Source organism: Artemia sp. Qi Xiang Cuo, chromosome 1 (assembly GCF_049724085.1).
Source record: "Artemia sp. Qi Xiang Cuo chromosome 1, ASM4972408v1, whole genome shotgun sequence".
NCBI lineage: Eukaryota > Metazoa > Arthropoda > Branchiopoda > Anostraca > Artemiidae > Artemia > Artemia sp. Qi Xiang Cuo.
This window is the reverse complement of record NC_142794.1, coordinates 85,301,847-85,320,511: the sequence shown is the minus strand read 5'-3', so window position 1 is coordinate 85,320,511 and position 18,665 is coordinate 85,301,847. Positions and strand designations below refer to the sequence as shown.

Here is an 18,665-nt window from a genome sequence, read left to right as displayed (position 1 = left end):
GTAAATCACAATCTGCAAGATGATGCAACACACTTGCCTGCAACCAGGGATTTTCTGGCCTAAAAATGATCTATACAGGTGACGAGTTTGAGAAAATTCGTTAAGATCCTTAATTTGGGGGGGGGGGGGAGGTCCCGTGAGTGAAACGTACATAAATATGTTTTTTGCCTCAGTAGTGGTTGTATCGTTTTTAGTGTCTACGATGCAGGCAAAATTACACAAGATACATAGATATACCAAGTGTAGTTTCATAATACCTATAGGACAAATGAATAACCTAGACCATGAAGAACAAAGAAATATATGGATAGATGACTTGCGACAACGACAATTATAACGAGTCAAAATTGAAAGTGAAGAACAAATAAATATCTGGTTAGAAGAAATATGGGTTTAGAAAATAAGTAGCAACGGGATATAGTTAGAATAGTTGCGTCAATGACAATTCCAACGAGTCAAAAACAAAAGCGAAGAACAAAGAAACATCTGGTTCGAAGATAAGCGGTAGCAAGAATTAAAACGAGTCAAAAACAAAAATGAAGAGCAAAGAAACATGCGGTTACAAGACATACGAGGAGCAGGCTGCTTACAACGAGAATCAATATATACAAGCCTGTCGCAACCCAAATGTCGGGGCCCAGCGTCGAAATCGGCTACACAGTTCTTTTTTTTGTTTAGACTAGCATATTGAAATTTCTGGCCACAAAAACGATCTAAAAACATTACAACTTTAAGAAAGAATTTGCATTTAAATGGATATACCCTTTGTTACACGGTTGTAACTTATTACAACCGTGTTACAACTGTTACAACCATGTAACAAAGGGTATTTCCTTTTAAATGTTATTTCAAAAAAATCCTACTGTTATGCCTTACCACCACCCCCCTCCCTACAGGAAATCTCCTTGTAGCACCCATGGTACCCACCAGTGCCTCAGGTCTTCAGGTAGGTTCATAGAACACATTGGTAGTACACAACGGACAAAAAAAAATATTCGTCACTACAAAATAAAAAATAAATAAAAGCTATAAAAATTAACCGTTGAAAATAACCTTATGGAAAGGGAAAACTGATTTTGAATAAATGCTTGAATTTTTTTTCGTGGCTGCAGGTACAGGCTGTCAATTGATTCGACTTCGATTAAGATGACTAATTGATCTTTTTTCATAATGAGAACGAATGTATATTGAGTGTTTTTTTGCTATACTATCTTAGATAAGATTCATAAAAATACTCCCAGTATCTCTTTTTAGAGCAAGATCTTTATGTTTGTGTTTTTTGTTTTTTTTGTTTATTATGATTTCAATTACTTCTCTAAAAGAGTTTGGTAGCACCATCCATTGTGGACACCAAGGTTTCTCATTAAAATAACTAAATGATCTTGGTATTCACAAAAGTGGAGGACTAATTTAGAATCAAAATCATCATTTTTACTTTTCGATTTTTTGAAGATCTGTCTATTCTGGGATTGATACTTCGTCCAAAATTAATTCTATTTTTGTAGGAAACAGGAAAATTATGCTTTTGTATAATTTTTACACGTTTGTCGCTAAGTCTAGGGATATATGGTTAGATTGTGCAGTTTTCCTATTCCTTCATGAGGATGATCGAAGAGTCAGAATTAAGGTCATTCTTATCTTCTTTTCGCCTTTTTTTAAAATCTGGTCAACAATTTCAATAGAATGCCCATTAAAGAACAAAATGTCTTCTGTGTAATCTGGTTCAGAGACTACATGAATGTCTGAATAGATTTTCAAAACTAAATTCATGAGCCTGGGCTTCGCCCGACCTTCGGCAAGCGGCAGGTTTCTATATATTATATTCTCCAATTACGCATTAACATAATCATCACATTGTCTGTAACGTCATTTGTAACGTGTCATAGATACTAAAAACGATACGAACACCCCTGATGAAAAATTTATATGGTTTTCGCTCTTTAAATGTATATAAATGTGATGTAAATCAAATATTTTTTTTTAGCATGAGTTCAATTCTTCTTTCCTTTTCGCCCTTCACAGACACAGACTTAACTTTTTTCCATTCCTGGATGGTTAAGAAAGTCATGTGTGAATTCTTCTTCCATACCATTTTCTTTAGCTGTTCAAAGTCATTTGTCATCTTGTGTAACTTTGCGTACGTCATATATACTAAAAATGATACCAGCACTCCGAGGGAGGGGGGAGGGAATGGCGTAATTTATGCTCTTGAAACGTCTATAAATATGACATCACTCACATGATTTTTTTCAAAATTAAAACTCTAAACAAATTCTCTCAGACTCGTAACCTATCTAGATCTTTTTCCAGACCAGAAAATCCCAGGTTGCCAATTTTCAAATAAAATTTAAAACCTTCTCAAAGAAGATTTTTTTTCTTCATGAGGTGGCCACTACATATGTTGGTGGCCACTATGCTGTATTTGGTGGCCACTACATATGTTGTACTACAATATGTTGTATTTCCACTTTCAAAGTGACAAATTATAAGAGAAAAAAAAATTTTGCTTATTCTTGAATGAAGAACTTTCTGAACTAATAAACAAACAGACCGGATAAGGCTAAAGGTAGTGTTCCAACTATGCTAAAATTCAAAGCTAGAGATTCAAATAGAGTTCCCCGTTATGATAAAATTCTTTTGTGAAAAAAAAGTGATGTCTTTGACACATCACCCTGAAAAAACTTTCTCCCAAGGCTCGAGCCTACATAAGCTAACATATACAGTGCTGGCCTATATATGTACCTAAATTCTAATGAGCAAAGATTTGCTTCCCTTAATTTGTAAAAAAGAAATTTCCAGAATGATTAAAAACCCGTTTTTAAAAATACACATTTTTAAGTTTTGATTAACTTCTGATTAACTGCAACTCGAAAACTAATGTACAGTTCCCCAGATAAACCAGAATAGATATTTTTTTTATTTTTTTTTATTGTTGTTACTATATTCCTCCATCGTAATAGTAACAAATTAGGAAAATACACATACACACATACAAAAAAAAACATGAGTAAAAAAACAGAAGGCGGCTATTGCGTTAAATATATTATTTCAAAGTTCAGAATAAACCATTTTGCACTATCAGAGATAATTTATATGTTTTGTATTTGGCGTTACATAAAAGTTCCATAAATATAGAACAAAGGTCAATGTTTCACAACAAGTCGCATAGACGCTAAATATGCCCGGAGGGCCAAACACGCAGCGATTTATGGGACTCGATTTCGCCTCTCTGATGCCAAAACATTTTGAGGGTGGGTTCTTGTAATAGACTAGGCAATTCATTAGATTCTACCAGATCCTGTCCACACCATTCACTTTTAACCGACAATTTGTATCTATGATATTCTACAAGTTGGTGCTCTTAAAGGCTTCAGTTGCACATTTGAATGATGACATAAACTGCATATGCATTCAAATGTAATTTCAAAACTGTCGAGAAAAAAATAAATAAGAAAATAATATGCTCGCAAGATCGATTTTTTTCAGTCACCCCTTGCACTTCTCAATATTTGGAAGCCTCTTTCAAAAAATTTGATTTTGAAGTTCTATAAAATGATTGTTCGTGGGCTGCTAGAAAGAATATTGTCTAGATTTGAACATGATTTATTTTAAATGTTATTGGATTGGGTTGGAGTTTAGTCTATATTTTTTTTCATTTCCATGAGGGAGTCTACATCTAAATTAAATTATAGATTGTTTATTCTAGTGTATTACTGAGACCACACAGGCCATTAAGCCTACAGGACCTTTTTTTGTAGTGTCTTCTTTAAAATAAAGAATTCAATTTATTTATCTATTCATCTCCCTTTCGTTTCCCTCCTCTCCCTCCCTCTCAAAAATAAAGAAGATATGACTATATTGTTTGACTATATTGTTAGAAGTCATATAGAAGTTATGACTATATTGTTTCCGAGTTCGCAACACGATAATGGTACGATCAATCCAAAACCAAACAGGGTAGCGAAGTCAAGATTGGACAATGTTACCTACCTGTATTGATCGAAGATGCTTTTGTTTCTGACGCAGCACTGGTTGACCGTCCCAAATTCGACATGGCACTTCTAAATGAAGAAAACAATAATTAAAAATGAAATATAAATTACTATGTTAATAAGGAAAAAGCAAAACATGAAGAAGATACTCATATTTGGAAGACCCTTTCTCTGTCTCAGTCCTTGTAACATCCCCTACAAACAACTTCACTAGCAGAGGTTGTTTGTTTGATGTTGATTCTAGTATCTGAATAGTAACTTGACATTTGCCCCCCCCCCCCAAATGATGAAAATCATTACACTTTTAAAGTTGTCATATCACATATATTATCACATATAGGATCACAAATATTATATGAGAACCAATTCCAAATATGGGCATATCCCATAATAAAAAGTCTTGGTCAGGCAGTAAAAAGATGCTTATTGAACCTTTTAATAATTCAATATGGAATGGAATGGAATTCAATAATGGAATTATTCAGTTTGACAAAACTTAGACATGACACCTTCAAAATTACTAGAGCCAGTGTAATTTCTTACTTTTCGTTTTTCCTTATTTTTTAGACTCCCCCACCCCTCCCCTTTTCTACATACTCTTATTGTATTTATAGCATAAAACAAAGAATCAAAGAATATTTTCAGTTTCGTCATATTTCTACAAAATAAATGCCTTGCAATGGTTAGCATTATAGGAACGGGAAGAGTCAGGGAAAATATAAAACAAAAATTTTGAAGTGACTCCAATCTCAACGAAAGCTCAGTTAAATTCTAGAACCAAAAAGGTGAATAAAAGTCAAAGCTGCTCACGTGGGCCTGCTATCGTGCACAGGGGGCAGATCCTTCTTGGCTTCAACAGGTACAGATACTTCAGCGGGGACAGTCGGTGATGTACTGGTGGAGGGTCCTTCGGCTTCCACAACCGTTGTTGGTATTCTCCTCTCGCGTAAAACGTGCGACTGTCTTCGAGCAAAACGCTGTGACGGGCGGCGCTCAAACTGAACAGTCCTCCGAGACCTAGATGTCAAAGTAGTCTGGAACTCCGTCCTCCCACTGAAATAGTTATAACAAGAAGTCGCAAAAAGTGTTATGTGGTTAAAACATTAAATAGCAATACTCTAAAACACATTTCCAAGACTAAAATGGGACTCCAAATCACAGCTGAAACCCTCATTGGTAGATAAAGAAATACGGAATAGAACAAAATGACCGGAGTATATATATATATATATATATATATATATATATATATATATATATATATATAAAAAAAAAAAAAAAAAAAAAAAAAAAAAAAAAAAAAACTTGGAATTATAATGACCAGCAAAAGCTGCAGAAATATAGAAAAAAGAGGATACTGTATTTTTGTGTAGAGTTTTAAAAATTCACGGAAGGGCATTCACGGAAGGGCAACTCAAAATCTCGAATTATTTTCAGTCCCCTTGGAAAAACCTGTCTAAGTCGAAAAAAAAACATGCATTACTCGTAATAACATTACGGTTATATTTTACCTTTTTAACTCGAAGTGACCCAAAAATTACCTCTATAACTCGAACTTCAGAAGATAAATCGTGATTTAATTTTCCGTTTACCTCCACAAGTCAAAGTTTACCTCTATATCTCGCAGTTTTTCCAACGGAACTCTGTTAGTCAAAACCCCAGTATGCAGGTTGCAACGTGTAAACTTAAGACATTTATTAATTTTGTTTAACATATTTTTTAGTCAAATTCTGTAAATGCTTAGCAAACAAGTTTTATTATTGACATTTGAAAGAAAAGTCTTTATAAAATCAAGTGTAAAATACACAAATAAAGTTATTATTTACTTTAAATGGATGTAGGAAATAAATTCAGCGATTCTGTACCCTTGTAACTCAAATTTTCTTACATCTATAACTCGTTACTTTTATAAGTCGAATTTTGCGTAGAATGACCTCTATAACTCGAACTATGCAAAAGTCAAACTATACGTAACTCGAAGAAAAATAGTGGTTCCGTGAATTTCAAGTTAACGAAGGTCGACCAGGTACTGAACAGCAAATTAAATAAATTCCAATGAAAGCATACACAAATACTGAACAAAATGCCACAAAGCATCCATACTGCACTAACTGTTGGCTAAAACATTTTAGATTTAATGTAGGAGGTATGTAGCCTCATATAAGTACGAGATTATAAATCCGCGTCCATTCGGAGATTAAACTATCTTTACTTAGTTTTCCCGAGAGAAGGCACCTCAGATAAATCTTAGAGAAAGATTGCCCCCTCCCCCCACGTTACCCCGTTGTGTGTATATATGTTAAAAGCATTTACTATCTATAAAAATGGAATTATTTGCGACGGAGCCTCAATTGCTGAAGCAAGAATTAATTTGCCCTAAAGTGACGTCATAATTCAACATTACATTCATGAGGGGACAAATGTCATTACTGCTTATTTGCCCTAAAATGACGTCATAATTCAACATTACATTCATGAGGAGACAAATTATTACTGATTATGTGTCCTAAAATGACGTCATAATTCAACATTACATTCATGAGGAGACAAATGTCATTACTTCTTAACTATTTACCTAAAGGTTTGAAGATTTTTTGATTGAATAGCGACCATGCTGTGGCAAAATTGAATTGCACAAAATTAAATCAATATATCCGGGGGAATGGTTTTTCTCTTTGCATCACTGAAGAAGGGGATGTGTATATCCTGAATTATAAACCTTTAAAATTTTCTCTTTAAACGTAGATATACAAAGAGACCCGTATACTGTAATCTTTTCTTCTTTATTTACAATATGCTGTGGTTCATTTTCCTTGTTTACACTTAAATTTTGAGGATGATTCAACAACAATTTGACCATCTTCGCAGAGCAAAGAATAGTGAATACGTATAGAAAACCTAATTTCTGTTAGAACTTTTTTCATGTGTGACTACTGTCGTTTCCGCAGCTTTAAACTATTATTAAAACATACTTTTTCAGTTAAATTTGTCATAGAAAAATGCCAAACATCGGCAAACAGCGTAGAAAATGTAAGAATTTTTTTGGAAATTCAAGGAAAAAAAATAATTAACGTGTCACTTAAATATTTGTCATGCTGTATGCATGACAAATATTATTATATAGTAACACACAAATATATATAATACTGCTTCAGTATTTGATTAAATTCATTTATAAAGTCATAGAAAGGGGACAGGAAATGAATTTCATTCCACTCAGTATTTTAGATTCTAATCTTGCTGCACGGATATTAGATCAGTTACTTGATTAGTGGATGCTCACAAGATGGTAACTGGTTTTTAATGGGCTTTTCTTCGCATTTTTTTTCCTCTAAATATAAGGGTTTCTTCATGCCAACGTGAATATACAACGTTTAATAGAATTCACGGTGGAACTTTTCAAGAAGAAGAAAATCATAATAGAGAACTTGAAACTGCTATTTATATCTAATTCATGTTTGGTAAGTATACTTATATATCTCAGATGGCTATGGCATATACAACGTATGGATAGCACTCATCTCCTGAAGATAGCCTTTGATGGCCGGGTACATGGTTCCCGACCTAGATGGCACCCCCCAAAGAGATGGAAAGACAAATTTTCGTCACTTAGCCTACCATAGCTTCTCCGCCTCGCAGAAGGTAGAAGTGCGTAAAGGAGTTACATCAATAGAATGGTGAACGAAGAGGCCCAAAATGACCTCCAAGGACAAATGGGACTTAAGTCAAGTAAGTCACTTATATATCCATAACCCTTTTCAAATTTTGCATGCTTTGTCAAAAAATCCTTTCTATGGCAGTTCAAACTTCAGCGCTGCCACTTACCAATGCCACAATAAAAGCGAATGTAGCCATATTACAACCTAGTCTAACTTGTGCCCAGAATAAGGGCGTATCCAAGATGCGATTATTTACTCTAACATAAGTTCCTCGAATATCTTTGTCTTTTACCTGTATCGGAATCTGGACCCCATTCGGAAAAAACTCTGTTTTACTGCAGGGGCTTTAGCTGAACCTCGTAAACGGAAAAAAGCATGGTGTTCAACAGCGCACTTCCATAAGTGTTTGCAGGCCTTTTCATTTTCGAGTCTGGAAAGCGAAAACTTTCTGATTACATGCTGGGATTTAACATCATTAGACTATCAAGGATAAACAAAAAACTAATTTATGATTTCCTACCATACAATCGAGCCATTTTCATTTGAACACTTGCCAGAGAAAATTTTATGAAAAAAATAAAAGAGCTCAACCCTGATCCTAAGTTCAGCACAGTTAAAACAGACAAAAGTGTCGTCTTTAAATCTATACATATTCTATAACTTTAACACAATAGGAAATCAATTTTTTGTCTTGTAGTGGCGCAGTGGGTTTCATCTGAGCTTGGTAATAAGGAAATAAGAATATATATATATATATATATATATATATATATATATATATATATATATATATATATATATATATATATATATATATATATATATATATATATATATATATATATATAATATATAATATTACATATATATAATATAGGGAAATAATAAGACAGTTTGTTTGAAACAGCTATTCAAAAACACAATGCATAAGCCCTGAATCAGTATTTTTCTTCTGCTTTAAGTTTTAAATCCGCTCTTTATTTTAAGCAGGAAAAATTTGTGTCTTAAAATAATTTCAGTAAGCTTTTTAGTTTTGAAAATATTGACTATAGAAGGTATAAAAATATGTTTTCCAACTTAGGCAAAGAAACTGATGAAGTTAACATGAGTTTTTACTAAAATAGGGCATTAAATATAGGTTTAACTTAGCTTATATTATATATATATATATATATATATATATATATATATATATATATATATATATATATATATATATATATATATAAATTATAGGGAGCACAGTGACCGTGCTCCCTAGTTTTGTCCTAGCCCATATTTTGAAAATGTTCTTTTTTGGAGTTTTTTCATTCTAAAAGGCCCTTTTTTGGTATTTCCACTAGAAAAAAAAATGGAAAACAACCACGTAGTGCAATTTTTGGGTGTGATATAGCACTTTATGATGGCGCTACCAAGTTAACTTAATAAAAAGCGATTAGATATTAAACTAGCTTTTAAATGAAGTCTTAAAGAGCTTTCTATTATGTTGCACTAGCTTTCTAGTTTTGTGACTCAGTAGACGATTTATGAATAATGTTAAGGGGACTGGGAGGGGGAATAAAAAGAGGAATAGAGGGGGGGAGAAGTAAATCGTAAACCATAGGTTCCCAGCCATGAACATTATGATAGTATCCTTTTCATTCTTCCCACCCTTTCCATTCCAGGAATGACATCCAAAGTAAAATTTTTTGTTGCCATATGGCACTTTATGCTGGCATTATCAAGTCGGATTTACAAAAAGCGATTGAATAAGTCCTTAAACAACTGTCTATGATGTTCCAGTTCTCTGTCAAGCCGTTTCATCCCGGAAATGGCAATTTTTGGGTGCGATGTCGTTACCAAATCAAATTTATTAAGTGATTAGATATAAAAATTGGCTTTTAAATGAGGCCTTAAACAGCTCTCTATGATGTTTCAGTGCCCGGTTAGAAAAAAAAGCGGACATGTCAATGTTATCCATAAAAACGATTTTCATTGTTGTTTAAGAGGGGAGGGGGGCTCTAAGTGTCCCGAATAGGATTTTTTGACAATGGTAATTTTTACGATGTACTTTTCGTTTCAATCTGACGTCATTTTCGGGGCTTTCAGGCTCTTTTTCAAAATTATAGTAAATTTGTTACAAAAATAACATTTTACAATTAAATAAATCGAAGAAACCAGTTACTATTTTTGAATTAGTTATAAATGATTTTTTTTGTCAATAGACATTTTTTTAACGTACTTATAAACTTTGGTTACTATTGAGCGTGGTTCAATCATTACTAGGTTGCAGGTATTGCTGCAACCATGATTTGGTAAAATTCGTTATCCAAAAAAATTAAATGGGAAACCCAAATGACAAAAAAATAGACCTGATTCATTTTTAAGTGATTGAGCTGTATATATTTTTTTAAGACTTACTTAGCGATTTTGCTGGGTTAATACTAGACAGCTTTTGCCTTCTTTTTGTTCCAGAGACTGGACTGAATTTGCAATTACATCAGAAACTCGGCTATCACCTAAAGACATCATAAAAGCAGATAAAAAAAAACACTATCTAAATGAAACGACAAGTAAATTATACATACTGTAAACTAAATAAACAACTAGAAAAATACCTAAAAACGAAAGTATGCTCCTGTTCCCGCCCCTCTTCATCATCCTCTACGACAACAACTGACAGCTTTTTCTTCTTAAAGTCCAGCTTCGTAATTTTAGGCCAAAAGAACAATCCAATTTTCTGTGTTTTCTCGAAAACAAGGATACCAGTAGGCGTCAGGCCAAGGGAGTACTCGCACCCGTCTTTTCCCCAAACACGGTGGTTATCCACTCCATACATTTCTAACCATTTCGCTTTATTGAGATAATTCATTTCAGCTTGCGCTGGAGTTGAGCCCCTAAATAAAAGAATAATATCAGAACAGATGAAAAACAATACATACCATGAAATAATTTTTCTTTAGTATCTTGTGGGAGGGGGTTACCATTTCATCTCTGACCCTCTATTAGTGGGCAATTTTCTTGCAATTTCGATGAATAAACAAAACCGCAAATGAATTAGAATTTTCAACTAAGTTACAGAGAGCCTAGAGTTGAATCTATTGGCCACTTTAGTATCAATAACAACTAACAATTAAAACTGGTTTATTGGTTTACAGTGTTTACTGACAATCAAGATGCTCTAATAAAACACTTGTCTCACCATTTTGACTAGGAATGAAATGAAAACTAGGAATGAAATGGGGAACATTTGAACCTGTGCATATGCAACAACCAATAATAAATAAACGGTTTCCAAGGACCTAAGGATCTTGAAATTAAAATGGGAAAGAGATTAAGTGTGGTTCTCATCTTCAAATGATATAATATGCAACATAATAAAATGTAATAGTTAAAATCGCATAAGTAAAATCAATTCCAAAAATGTTTATCTCGGAATTGGAATGAAACTATGAGCTGTAATTTTGACCCTTCTGCAAGTGACAAAATGCCCATTTGTTGATTGTTTCAAGAGGGAATCCAGCAGACCTGACCATAGACAAAAGCCCTTGTTTTTATTTTAAGTAGTGTGTTCCTCCAGATTCCAATGTACCAGGGGCAGCATTATCTGCCCATTTGTTAAAATTTCCTAAGCGGCCAGGACTATAATTCCTAGCACTTTGCCCTCTTTAAATTTATTTAGCCAAATGTTTTATTCAGAGTACTATTTCACTTTGACAACACTGGCAGGATAGTTCTTTTCTAAAAATTAAGAAATGCACACGTACGCATTTTATGACAAATCAAATATGACATCCCCATTCACGGCATACCCATTACGGCATTATCTTGTATATGACGATGCTGTTTTTATCAAAAATGGTATTTTATTTTTAGTATAATGCTTTATTACTTATAAAAAGAACGTAGATATATATATTTCCTTTCAAACGAGCCTTTAAAAATCTCCCATGGATGTTTCACCGCCCTACTAGTGGCAACAAAAAATCAGGAGAATAGTAAAAAAAGGAGACTTCACTGCTTCCCATGGAAATAAGTAATTTTCCTGGTTGGTGAAGATGGGGCAATGTAATTTTCCTAAATGAGATTTTGGCTACGATGATTTCAACGTTGCAGTTTTTCGTTTTGAACCGACGCTATTATGCAAGGTTACAGGATATTTTTCGGAATTCCCAAAAATTTGTTTTTGCAGGAAGCTTTTCTTATTAAGACTAATCCAAATAATAGTTATGGTACCATCCCCGAATCAGTTCAAATTGCAACATTTCATCAACATTTCTTTTTTTAATCCGTCTTAAACTTTTTGTTACTATGAGCAATACTTCATTCTTTACTAAGTTGACTCTAAGGGGAAATGATGATATTGGTCCCCCCCCCCTCTCCTAAAAAGTATTGCCAAAAATCCCATAAAGGATTTGCACATACTTGAGAATTTCAAATTATATTTGAAGAATATTAATACCAATTAAGGAATTTTGTCACTCAAATAATCAATCTTGCAGTTTAAACTCCTAAAAAGATATCAGCGAACTACAAGTTATAAAATTATAGCTTATAAATAATCGTGTTATTAACCACCGATTTGTGCTGTCTGTACAAAACAATTATGCGAAATCCATGTGTAAAGTCATTCATCTTAACATCGCGCACATTATTTTGGCATTAAACAAATCGGTAACTATCGAAGCTATAGAAAAGAAGGATTTCGAAAGCACTGCCAATTTTTTTTGTTTTCCTTAGCTAATCAATAACAAGGAAGGCAATTATTTTCTGTCTTTGATAACTTTGAGTGAACTGAAAGGTTAAGTTACATAATAGTTAAAAAACAATCAGATTCGGTTCCGCCCTTTTCTTTGCACATACAGTATTAATAACACGGAGTGAACACCCTACAATACTGATGATGTTACAACCGCCCATGCCGGCAGGACACCAACCGGTGGCATAAGACGGGGAGCAGGGTTTACCCCCCCCCCCCACGACTAATTTCTCCGACTCAAAAATTGGTCGTTAATATGCAAATAAAAAGACGATTTCTCATAAAAGCTAGAAAATATCTTCAACTCTTTTTTTTTACTAAAAAATGCAGGGAATAAAACCCCAAACTATTTTTTTTAGTAACTTCCTACTCCAGACGGAAATCCCACATATGGTCCTGACACAGACGATACAAACGCTTATCCATCTCTTCAAGGGAATTTCAGGGACACAGAAAAAAAAATTAGAAACAAATGAGCTGCTTATTTTTATGTTAAAATTCTTGCGCAACCATTCTAAATCCACCAATATTTAGAATGGTTGCGGGAGAAATGGTAACAGGGAAAGGGCTAGTGGTCTATCAGACATTCTAAATCTCCAGGATCCTAGATGCACAGTACAAGGATACTAACAAACTGGATTTCAAGCAACCATGAGCAGTATACGAGCCGATTTAAACATGGAGAATTTTCAAGTCAGCGTCCTATGACACTCACAAAGAAATTGTATTAAATAAAACAATAAGATAAGAATCCCGAGTCTTTTGACCAAAAGACTCGGGCGTTCTTTTTTCGTACAATATCCCTTCTCCTCCTTTATTTTTATAAATTACATCACATAGGTTTATTTCTAAGAGGGGAGGGTTGGTGGTGGTAAAGGGCAATATATATTGTATAAGACATTATAATCTATATCCAATATCAGTTTTGGTAATTTGAGTTTTGTATTGATTAGAGGAGGGATTCAAGCTCTTGGGTATACCCTACATTTCTCAACCGTTGTTAAAAAGGGTAAGGATTTAGCACTTACTTGCATTTCTTGAACTCTTCAAGGATCATTTCTTCCATTTCTTCAGTTTGATTGGGGACAAATCGAAATTCCGAAACAAAAGCGGCATTGTGAACGTCAGGATCATAGTCCCCACACTCAGCTATCGATGAATAAAAAAATAAAGAACTCAAAGAAACTTATTCGTGATTATTCACTATGAACTATACAGACAATATAAATAACGAAAAGAACAGGTGAAAAGACCATGAAGACTACCGAGGAAGAGAATGAAAGAAACAGACGCAGAAAGAAAAGGGAGGGACGCGAGAGAATATCTTTTATTCATGTTTGAACCTAATCGAATGCAATGTAATTACTTCGATGTATTATATTACATTAAAAGGTTTCAATCGTTTTCAGAGGCGGCGTGAAACTTTTTTTATTATTTGACAGCAAGCAGACGTCAAATCCATAGACCATTCGTTACATCAAAGTAAATAGCCAACTATAATTTCTTTTAAAATAAAACTACACAACATCCTTGTTTTGTTTAATTGACAATTTGATTCTAGAAGTTCCATCTTTGATAGCAATATGAGATTGCATTTAGATTTTGATTAACAATGTCATAGATACACACATATCTGGCATTAACCCAGTGTAGAAGGGGGGATATCGGAAAATTTTCAAGGAAGGCAGAGGGCTGAAAGAAATACGAAAACAATATATTTTAGGGCCAAATCTTTCAATTCTGCAATTTTTTAATCTGATTGTTTTATAGATTCTAAACAGAATTTGACAAGAAATTAAGCTTAAATGGAAAAGCATAACGTTCACAACAGCCGTATTAAAACGCTCGATTTAAAGATAAAAAAAAAACAAAAAAAAAGTCATATCTGGCTGTATGGCATCTCTGGCATTTGTACAAGCCCGAAAGAGCGCCAGTAACCTTGCGATTTTGAGGAGTTCCATTTGCATGGCAAACACTTACATTCAGTCTTCGCTTGATTGTCAACCTGAACAATATAATAATAATAATAATTTATTTATAACCCACTTCACAAACAATGTGAAAAATAGTAGAGTAAAGAGAAAAAGGAAAGAAAAAATAAACACACACGGCACTTAAATTAAATAAATAGACAAATTTATCCTTAATTTAGATAGGTCATTCTTCCTAAGCAAAATGTAAATACCTGAAAGGTACAAAATAGCATGGTCACAGAAAACAGAGTATAGCGACACTAAAGCTTTGTGCTTGTACTTCGACCAATTTGCAACAATCTTGGAATACCCACATTTGATCTTGGTCTTTGTGTCCCTAAAAGCTGACTGATGAAAACAAGAAATATTATTACACAGAATTATAACAAACCAACGTAGGCTATCAACTGAACATATAGAAGAATAATTACGTTTCAAAGGAGAATTCGTAGCATTACCGTTGAAACAAAGATACTCGCACTTTTCAACATTTAAATTAAATCCAATATCACATAGGCCGTATATGTATTTGAGAATGGCCTGGCGGCTAGATCCCCAAGTTCTTTTAGGTAGGCAGTGGATTTTTATGCCCATTTTCGTGTATTTTAGGTTGTTTTTAGGCACCTTGGCCATATTCTCCCCTTTCGGTTTTGGTCCCTTTGCTTTCTATTCCTTGTTGGCCGCTGAGGCCACACTCTCGGAGTCTATAGGCACAACTTCAGCTTCAACTTCAGACAATTAAAAGTCCTCTGAAATGTTCTTACCACTATTGCGATTAACTCTTTCATTCATGCTTATTTTCAAAGTTTAAAACTTGTATTTCGAAAACCGTTCAGTTTTCGAGTAATTTTACTGATTTTTACCAAGGTTTTACTAATTTTCGACTCGGTCAAAAATTTAGGGGGGGGAAGTTCAAACCGGGTACCTCCCCCCCCTGGATACGGCCTTGGCCTTCTGCCTTGCAAAGAGCATACATTGTTGTTACCCGTTGTACCTTTTATTTGCATCTTAGCTGCAACAACGTCCGATAAAACAAAAACTAATTAAGTTATCGTTAAATATTATATTTCAACATGTCAGGACGGTCGAGGCGGCTGGGACACGGGCACCTATGTGCAAGCCTACCAACGTACGTAATTGCTACCTGCGGGTAAATTAGTAGGTATTGCTACCTACTCTAAAAGTCGAGGGTTCGAATCCCCGTCACCCTGAGAAAGTTTTTATTCAAACTCTTAATCTTGTAAATTTTATTGTTATAAATGTTTTCTTCTCAAAAATCTCAAGCAGACTAGTCACATCGATATTCAAGACTTAAGAAATTTAAAATAGCGAGTTGTTTTTTAGCAGCAAGGATATTTTTTAAGTGATCAATAATAAAGAATGAGTTTCCTTATAGAGATTACATTGGACCGAGGATGGTTCTTTACTAGATATATGTTTAAAATCAGCGTAAAAATCCGATTCTTTTGATATATCTATTTAGTATAAAAATTCTGTTTTTTAGACTTTCGGTTACTATTGAGACGAGTCGCTCTTACTATACAGTTCGTTACCACGACTGTTTGATTGCAGCAACCAATATAATCATAATCTCAAAAACTAATTCTGAGAAAAATACAGTAAATATTTTTGTCAACGCGTCACAAACATATCTGAGAAAATTAGTTTCATTATTTTTTTTTTTTGTAGCGGTCCACTCGGCCATGAGACTTATGATGTCATTTTCGAGCCGAATACAGACAAAATTTGAGACCCAGTTTTATGCGTCCCTTTGGTCTTTTGGGCTGGAATAGTCGAAACATTCCATGTAGAGTAACTAAGCTGACCAAGGGTAAAAGGACAATATTAAAGAAATAAACAATTTAAAAAAAAAATTTACTGTATAATAGCATTTTATTAGGAAAAAGTTGGACATGCTACATCAAGCAGTTCGTGGTAACGAACTAAGTAAGGAGCGACCCGGCTCAATAGCAACCAAAACTCTAAAAACCGAAATTTTGATACAAATAGACACATCAATAGAATCAGATTTTCATGATGATTTCAAATATATAAGTTTCATTAAGTTTAGTTTTACCAATCAAAAGTTACGCGCCTGAGAAAAATTGCCTTATTTTCGGAAAAAGGGGAAAACAACCCCTAAAAGTCATAGAACTTTAATGAAAATCACGCCATCAGTTTCTGCGTATCAAAGAATCTTAATATAGAAGTTTCAAGCTCCTATCTGCAAAAATGTGGAATTTTGTATTTTTTGCCAGAAGAAAGATTACGGAGGCGTGTTTATTTGTTTGTTTGTATTTTTTATTTTCCCAGGGGTGATCGTATCGATCCAGTAGTCCTAGAATATCGTAAGAGGGCTCATTTGAACGGAAATTAAAAGTGCTATTGCCCTTTTTAAGTGACCAAAAAAATTGGAGGGCAACTTGACCTCCTCCCACGCTCATTTTTTCCCTAAGTCACCCAATCAAAATTTTGAGATATCCATTTTGTTCAGCATAGTCAAAAATCTAATAAATATGTCTTTGAGGATGACTTAATCCCCCAGAGTTCCTGAGGGAAAAGGCTGCAAGTTATGAACTTTGCCCATTGTTTACATATAGTATTCGTTATTTTAGGATCTTTCCATGGAGGATGTTTCCTAAAGGGGAGGGAAATTTCTATGAAGGGGTCGTAAGATATCCCATCATTATTTAAAAAACGATCAGAAATTAAATAAAAAATATAAGTTTTTTCAACTGAAAGTAAGGAGCAACATTAAAACTTAAAACGAACAGAAATTATTACGCATTTGAGGGGTTTCGCCCCCTAGTCAATACCTCGCCCTTTACGCTAAAGTTGTTTTTAGTACTTTCAAAAGAGCTATCTATTCTAATTAACCGGCCTTTGTGATTCAGAGGTTTGTTATTCGAAAAAAAAAATCGAACTTTAGCGTAAAGAGCGAGGATTGACTAGGGGTAAACTCCCTAATATACGTAATAAAAATAAACCAATATAGAAGTTCGTTACGTTAGCTAGTTCGTAAGTTACGTCAGAACAAAATTTCGAAGAAGCCATTTAGCCAAAAGAAGTAAAATTAATATGCAAATTTCATTCTAATTATTCATGTACGGTGAGCCGAAATCAAAGCTGCACTAATTCGAAAACGTTCAAAACTTAAATAAAAAAAACAAGTTTTTTTTAACTGAAAGTAAGGAGCGACATTAAAACTTAAAACGAACAGAAATTATTCCGTATATGAAAGGGAATGTCCCCTCCTCAACGCCTCGCTCTTTACACTAAAGTTTTTTTTTTAAGTGACCAAAAAAATTGGAGGTCAACTTGGCCCCCTCTCACGCTCATTTCTTCCCTAAGTCACCCAATCAAAATTTTGAGATACCCATTTTGTTCAGCACAGTCGAAAATCTAATAAATATGTCTTTGAGGATGACTTAATCCCCCAGAGTTCCTTGAGGGAAAATGCTGCAAGTTATGAACTTTGCCCATTGTTTACATATAGTATTCGTTATTTTAGGATGTTTCCATGGAGGATGTTTCCTTAGGGGAAGGGACATTTCTATGAAGGGGGCGCAGGATTTCCCAGCATTATTTAAAAAACGATCAGAAATTAAATAAAAAAAAATAAGTTTTTCAACTGAAAGTAAGGAGCAACATTAAAACTTAAAACAAACAGAAATTATTACGTATATGAGGGGTTTCGCCCCCTAGTCAATACCTCGCTCTTTACGCTAAGGTTTTTTTAGTACTTTCAAAAGAGCTATCTATTCTAATTAACCGCCCTTTGTGATTCAGGGGTTTGTGATTCGAAAAAAATTCTAACTTTAGCGTAAAGAGCGAGGATTGACTTGGGGTAAACTCCCTAATATACGTAATAAAATACAAAAATATAGAAGTTCGTTACGTAAGTTAATTCGTAAGTGACGTCAGAACAAAATTTTGAGAAAGCCATTTAGCCAAAACAAGTAAAATTAATATGCAAATTGCATTCCAGTTATTCACGCACGGTGAGTCAAAATCAAAGCTGCATTAATTCAAAAACGTTCAGAAATTAAATAAAAAAACAAAGTTTTTTTAACTGAAAGTAAGGAGCAACATTAAAACTTACGAACAGAAATTATTTCGTACATGAAAGGGACTGCCTCTTCCGGAACGCCTCGCTCTTTACGCTAAAGTTTGACTCTGTCACACAAATTTACTTTTTAAAACAATAAAACACTTTAGAGTAAAGAGCGAAGCGTTGAGGAGGGGACAGTCCCCTTCATATACGGAATAATTTCTGTTCGTTTTAAGTTTTAATGTCGCTCCT

At 34.0% G+C, this 18,665-nt stretch overlaps 1 protein-coding gene across 1 annotated transcript in view; it reads right to left on the bottom strand.

Annotated features, from left to right (window-relative positions):
• The window catches only part of yrt (erythrocyte membrane protein band 4.1-like yurt), an 86,764-nt gene that overhangs the window by 11,571 nt on the left and 56,528 nt on the right, over positions 1-18,665 (bottom strand). The window contains exons 4-8 of the mRNA XM_089087512.1: positions 13,418-13,538; positions 10,249-10,527; positions 7,944-8,081; positions 4,803-5,045; positions 3,991-4,061 (exon numbers count right to left, since the gene is read on the bottom strand). Of these exons, the coding sequence (XP_088943638.1) occupies positions 3,991-4,061; positions 4,803-5,045; positions 7,944-8,081; positions 10,249-10,527; positions 13,418-13,538 (852 nt within the window). The remainder of the gene's footprint in view (positions 1-3,990; positions 4,062-4,802; positions 5,046-7,943; positions 8,082-10,248; positions 10,528-13,417; positions 13,539-18,665) is intronic.